The sequence below is a fragment of the Austrofundulus limnaeus genome, unplaced genomic scaffold (assembly GCF_001266775.1).
Source record: "Austrofundulus limnaeus strain Quisiro unplaced genomic scaffold, Austrofundulus_limnaeus-1.0 Scaffold0, whole genome shotgun sequence".
NCBI lineage: Eukaryota > Metazoa > Chordata > Actinopteri > Cyprinodontiformes > Rivulidae > Austrofundulus > Austrofundulus limnaeus.
This window is the reverse complement of record NW_013952402.1, coordinates 7,133,189-7,140,244: the sequence shown is the minus strand read 5'-3', so window position 1 is coordinate 7,140,244 and position 7,056 is coordinate 7,133,189. Positions and strand designations below refer to the sequence as shown.

At 39.8% G+C, this 7,056-nt stretch overlaps 1 protein-coding gene across 2 annotated transcripts in view; it reads right to left on the bottom strand.

The window, feature by feature from the left end:
* Nucleotides 1-778: 778 nt before the first annotated feature.
* Nucleotides 779-7,056, bottom strand: part of ndnfl (neuron-derived neurotrophic factor, like) — an 11,518-nt gene continuing 5,240 nt past the window's right edge. For both annotated transcript variants that reach the window (XM_014000058.1, XM_014000125.1), the window contains exons 3-4: nucleotides 5,993-6,117; nucleotides 779-2,902 (exon numbers count right to left, since the gene is read on the bottom strand). In XM_014000058.1, the coding sequence (XP_013855512.1) occupies nucleotides 1,458-2,902; nucleotides 5,993-6,117 (1,570 nt within the window). In that variant the 3' untranslated portion in view covers nucleotides 779-1,457. The remainder of the gene's footprint in view (nucleotides 2,903-5,992; nucleotides 6,118-7,056) is intronic.

Sequence of the window (7,056 nt, the reverse complement as noted above, 5' to 3'; positions counted from 1 at the left end):
CACAGTTTGTTTATCTGAGCATATTTTAAAAATATATTGAAGGATATGCAGTCATCTATTTGTAGCCGAGAGTCCTTGTGGCCCAATGCAATGCATTTCCTAAATGATAAATAATTTTAAGTAACTACAGCTAAAATCATTATTTGTAGCATAGCCCTGATGTAAAATCAGCTGACTGTTAAACAGAGGGTTGCATGAATTAAATAAAAGCAAACAAAGGCAGCACCAATATCTGCTTTTAATGTTTTAATAGAAATCAAAGCAGAGCTCACACACAAACAAGGGAATGGARAGTAAAAATAAAGTAAAATTAAATATAGCATAAATAAACAAAAATGACAGAAAACAAAAAGGCACACACATAAATAGACACTTAACAATTAATAAATACTTTTTAAAACACAATTAAAGATGAACCTTACTAGAATAGTCATTTAAAGTTGTCTTCCTTTTCCAACAAGTTTTTAGCTGTTTTTTTCTCTGTATATTTTAACTTTTAATTTCACGTTTGTTGCTTAGTTCTTTTACCAATTTTTTATGCCACACTTTTAACATAATATTTGCATCATGGTAAATTATGTACACCTCTTGGACTTTGTTGTTACATTMTATTGAGGACTGAGATATTATTATCCTAAAAATGTGTGAATTTCCAACCGTGCACTGACTGTTTTACCACGGACGTTTAGAAGTCTGAGCAGATGGTTAAAGTAAATTAGAGSTGCTGAATGAGAAGTTACACCGTCTGGTTTACATACACAATAATCACTCAGTCGAGTATATACAGATACCTTTGTATTTATTGATGAGTCTGAAGCAGCACAAGAATACATCAAAGACAATGAGGCGAGTCACTAGGTATTTCTCACTGCTTCATGCGAAAGCAGAACACAAAATTACACACTGACTTTAGCATCTTTAGATTGCATCCACCTGTGTTTACAAGCCTGTACAATATGCAGCACTGGTAATATACACTGCAACCCCCACCCTCTCATCTCAGATGTTTTCTAATTATTGCCCCATCTGCTTCTGTTGCATATTTGGCACAGTCTCCATTGTAGTTTTTGTTCTGACTTTCTGTCATCACAAACCCAGGTCTGGCTTTTGTGCTCAGACACTTAAGCGCTTGGTCGACCAGCACGTCATCATCATGGTCAACAATGAGTAACAAAATGACAAGAGCAAAAGGGTTGGATTGTAAATGTTATGAACTGTTGCTGGTGCGCCGATCTGTCTCAAATGCTTCCCTTCCGCTCGCACTGATGGTGTAAGTGGAGGTTGAACACAGCCACTGTATCTCCAAGAGAATGCTTTATTTTTTTTTCTTTTCCCAACAGTCTCTTGAAAACAATCACTTCTTCAAAATCTTGGTTTGTTTTTACAGCATGTCCATGGCTGATGCTATTTCCCAGTAAACTGGGACAGTTTTGAAATGTCCTCTAGGGGGCAGCAGTTCAGCATTCCTTTCTGGTCTTTAGCATCTTGCTGGCATACTTGATAGGGATCCCCCAGCGTCTCATTAGATAGACATCAAACACATAGGCCATTCCTGGCTCTAGGCCCCCGATCACAGCTGTGGTGACGGCCCGTCGAGGATTCAGCTCTTGGAAATACTTGCAGAGAACCCTCTCAGTGTCAGAGCGGGACTCCGGACCCAGACAGGGTGCTGTTAGAGCCGATGGCCCCCCAGCTTCTGCCTCCTGGTTCCCTAGCTTTCTGCGGTACACACAGTACAGACTTCTTTCCTCCGTACCCATCCAGGCTAGGGTGACGCTGTTGCAACCACGCAATCTGTTGAAGGATTTTATTTGCAAGGTGGATGGCAGAGATGGGATCCCTCTGCGGTGGTAGGCTGATGAAATCTGCATTTTGACTGAAGCCATCAAACCTCCTGGTAGAGAGGGATCTATAACAGTTGAAATCTGGCCGGTGGAAGTTCCTTCTCGCTGCAAGTGGATTAGATAAGAAGGACTTCCCTGAAGCCAAACGTGCACCAAATCTGCCCCGACTCCCCGAGAGGTCAAAACCTGTCCCTTACTAGACACGGTCACCTTGATCTTTTCACCTCCACCGCAGCTCTGTAAAGTGAGAAGGCCACTCTGCTGCCAACCCCGTGGGCGAAAGCTGAAGAACTGCTCTGAGTCGGAGCCTCCATTTTTAAAGGACACCCACCTCAGCTCTCCCTCTCTCAGCGGTGCGATCGCAGACCGAGCCTCCTCGTGTGTCCGAGCAGACGTCCCCTTGTACGCCGAGCTGGTCCCATTCAGCCTGTCCATCACAAAAACGTCAAAGTAGTAAGGAGAGTCGGGCAGGAGCTCGGAGACGGTGCAAACGCTGTCCGTCCCCCGACACGCACACTGAAGATCATCGTCAACGAGGGAAGAGGGCAGATTTTGTGCATCCAGAAAAGTGTCCCACTGCTCCCACCACCATTCTTTCAAAATGGGCCACGCTGTCTCTTTCCTGTTTCTTTCCTCCTTGTCTTGCTTCTGATTTTTCGCTTTCCTCGTGCCCTCTTGCACGGCACAAAGGCTGGGGTAGTTCTGCAGAGAGTTGACGAGGACACAGTATTCGTAACTGTTCTCTTCTCGTGGGAGGCCGGTTATGGAAGCGCTGGGCGCCCAGCTGAGGGTGACACTGGTCATGCCTACACCCAATGTGTGAACCCTTGGGTCAGCGGGGAGCAAAGGGAAGATGCCTGAAGATCCCTGGCCTTCGTAGAGGAACAGAGTAGCTCTGGTGCTGTGCTGTTTGGAGCGAAGCTTCAGGATGTAGATGGAGGCTTGTGGATGGGGAGAACCACTATAGGTGTCCACTGCATCACCGGTGAAGCTGTGGATTTTCTCCTCAGTGCCAGGACCCCGCCACCACACCTCAGGCATGCTCTTTTTGGTGCTCCCTGTTAGAAAAGAACACGAGCATTTAGGTCCCATTCATCCAAAAAATAAAAATAAAAAAAACTTACTTCATCTTAGTATAAACCATTTTTTATCTTCTGTTCTTTATGTACTATAAAGCAAACTACATATATTTGCCTCAATTTTTGCATCTTTGACATTTCCCAGTGACCACTTTTAGGTCTTGGAGAACTACTGTGCTTCAGTGATGTGTCAAGACTCTACATGCTGCCAGATAAACTTTAATGTTCTGTGGTTTTGATTCTACAAGTCTGCACCATTGTCCTGCGGGGATGGAGCAGAAAACTTTGGTGTTTGGCAGTTATAATGAAGGGTAAATCTACCACAAAGGCCTAAAACGATTTACTGACTACCAGAACTTACAAAGGGTATAAATACTCATCAGATCATTCAGTTATGACCTATATATGAAGGGTAGCCTTGTTGGCTAGAAAGGCCTTCTGACTACAGTCCGTTTATCATTTGGCATGAGAACAAGAATGGTTACTCCATTTTTTAAAGGGGTGAAGTAGGGCCATACCATGCCAATAAATGGTTCCATACAAAATAACAAACACCAGATTAACACAGTTTTACGATAAATTATCAAGTATTGCCTTCTATGTCTTTATGCCATAACTACAGACAATTTATACAAACTTATGAAGAGTTTGTCCAGCACTAAAGATGTCTAAGCTGTAGATGGAATTAAAAGAATATATATTGGCAGCTTCTTTTGGATGTACACGTACTATAATGCTAACAATTAGACTGAAAATATAGCCGATATGAGTAAAATAGTCATAAAAATGTTTTTCATAAGTTGGCAAAAGTCGTCTAAAACGTTATCATGTGACAAAACCTTAAAATGCAGTTTTCAAGCCAGTCACAATTCTAGAGGAAAAGCGTCTTCTACAATAAAATACACAAAAAGGGTGTTTGCATGTAGCCTTGTTTTCTCAAGTGCAACACATTTTCAAAAACTCTGCATATATATAATTTTTAATCTGAAAGAAGTGTTCATTATACATTTATACATTCTATTGTTTGTAACCAAAAGTGTTTTTCTGATCAAAAACTTCTAGCTGCATGCAGGACATATATTCTCACAGAGAGTAGTGAATAAACTAAAGCATATTTAGCACAAGGTCTCTTGATTTCATAATTTTGAATTGCCACTTGTTGAAGCATGTCTCTAATATTATATGCTTGCAACCAAAATTGTGGTTATTTATTTTAAAGTATTGTCAGAGATGATAGATACTAATACTGAAAACAGTAATTGCTGCTGGACATAAATTCTACTCAACATTGTCCTAAAGTACCTAAAGTAATTACACACAATATGCAATTATCTTCTACAAAAAAAGTAAAATCAGCTGTATAAGCTCTGCAAACTTCATGAAAACAACTCATCAGAGCAATGTAGATATAAAGTAAATTATGTCCACCGATTAAATGAGCAAATACATTAAATGTCAACTGCAACTTCAAAACTAATTACCTACATTTTCATTCACACGAGTGTGTTTTGTTTTGAAACTCCTCACTCGAATGATGCAGTAAACAAACACATAACAACAGTTAGCATTGCCACTTGTTTTCTCTGCTCRTGTCTCCTGGAACTGAAAAATCCCTCTGCAGAGGAGACCAAATGTGACAGAATCAAAGTGAATAATTCACACTGGTGATGGGGACCCATGAGCWCAGAGTCTGAATGATTTATGTGTCATTTTATACCTTCATAATGTCATTTTAACAAGTACAAAAGCTTGTTTAGGTAACCTAAAGAAATGCACAAGTAACACTAAATGAGACCCTTTTTATTTTCTATAAATCTCCACCTGTTAAAGTTCAAAATGTGACATTTTTGGTTCACTTTTTATTATGATTGTAGATCTAAGCTACAGTGCAATATGACCCTTTGAGTTTATTTAATGAGTTTGCTGTGCTAGTTTCAGATTATTGCAGAGCCCACTTTTTTATTTCATTGCTCTTTCAGTATTCAGACTGGAACTTAGCTGCCCCCTCTCAGTGTGTGTTTTATGAGCCCGTTGTAAAATTTATAACAGCAGAACAACCAGATACGATCACACAATCACTGCCTCTGTCCTTCGCTGATATTGTGGGTTGCACATAGAAAAAATATATACCCCCATCTATTTTTCAAACTTGAGCAAACGGGTAGAATTTACTGATAAGAAGTGGTCGGGAAACAAACAAAAGTTTGTTGGCAATCACTTCCCACAAAACAAAGTACAGTTAACCTGTCAAAGTAAAATGACACTTTGATGAAAATCCGTGTTTCGGGCTATAAATGGGGACCCAGCAGTAGCAGTAAACAACAGCAACGAACTCAGAACTCCAATAAAAGTTAAAGCTCAACAATCATATCACTCGTTCATGTCAGGAATTATGGCTGCGATCATCCAAATGATGGAGTTTCTCATCTTTGTCAAAGCTTGAAAGTAGAGGGCCGCTATCCTGCATGTTTTACATGTTTCCCTGCTCCAACATACCCGATTCAGTAATTGAAATACCTTTTAAAGTTCCACAGAAGCCTGTTAATCACCTGTTTATTCAAAGCAAGTGTGTTGGATTAGAGTAACCTCTAAAACCTGCAGGATGGTGGCCATCAAGGACCAGGACTGCGGCTGAAGCAACCTGAATGTCTACTACCACATCAAATTTTATTTAAATATCTGCAAGAGTTATAGCTATTTCTAAATATGGTTGGTTGGTCAGTTAGTCAGATTATTTCCTGAAAGGTTCAACAAAATTATCCAGTGGTTGGTGAGATATTTTAGGTACAGATATACACAGACATGAGCAAAAATGTTATTGCAGGCAATAAAGGCAATAAAGGGGTCACTATCTTTCTTACTGTAATGTATAATTCTGCCTATAGCTTGTTTCTAAAGTCAATTCCCTTCAACAAACACAGTGAGGTAAGATTAGATTGCCCTTCACTAAATCCCAACCTGGTCATGATATTATCTAATTGATTTCCACTGCTTAGCCAGATGTAGTGATGATCTTTGGGATTTAGTGGGGGCTGGGTAGTTTTTTTTTTTAGTCTTTGAGGTACTCACACTGCAGGTTTTTGATAGGTTTGTCTTTCAGGGTGCGGGCAGTCAAGCTCCATTCGATGGGGAGGTTGCAGGGGATGACRGTCACTGACATCCCCGGGACCTTCTTCCTCAGTGTAAAGTACAACCTGCAGACAAAAACAGTAAGGATACCCACAAGAAGGGGCTTCATTCTTCACGGGGAATGTCAAAAAGATAACATCTTGCTTCCATTCAGCTGCAAGGACAAGATGTTTTGTAGTGTACGCTGTGTGTGACCTTCTTTCACTTTGTTAAATAGGTTTAAAATGAGCTGGGATGTTTCATTTTTTAGATGCCAAAGCTTGAAATTTTGRATGTTACAGATTTTTCAAGCAGTTCCAGTTATGTTTCCATTTACTGACATACCGAATAAGCTAGATACTATTTTAGCTTTTACCCTAGCATTTTGCTTGTTTTAGCTTGCAGCTAACTTTTTGCTTCTTTGAGCTATTAACTTACCGTTTACCACTTTTAGCTTTTAGCTGGTGTTTTGCTTCTTCATTTTTAGCTTGTTTGGCTTCTCTGAGCCTTTAGCTGGTGTTTTACTACTTTTACTTTAACTCAGTTTCAGCTTCTTCGAGAAACTAATTCAGCATTCACACTTCATTTTCACAGAAAATGCAATTTCTCTACTTTATGTGTTTCAAAATTAAAATATGCTGTTGTTTTCTATTCAACTATGCTTAATGAAGATAAATTAACTGTTTGGTTATTTGTTAATAAATATTTGCGCCCCTCTTGTACAAAAACAATTGTTCACGATGCCGTGCAGATGGAGGTTGTTTCCAAACAGATGTGCCACAATGGCATTTTCAAGGGCACTCTRTTGTTTATTTAACAGAGTGATTAATTTCTGAATCAGTGTTTTCTTTCCATTATGTGCCGTGTGGTGCTGCATGACTGCACTAGTGGACAGACTGTAGGGAGAACTCAGTTCTGTTTTTTTTAATAAAGTCAGAGCTGACTCTGTTGTGTTTGGTTCAGGCCAAATGAGCTCCTCTTCATTTAATAAGTTGTTTAGCATGGATGCTACTTTTCAAACCATA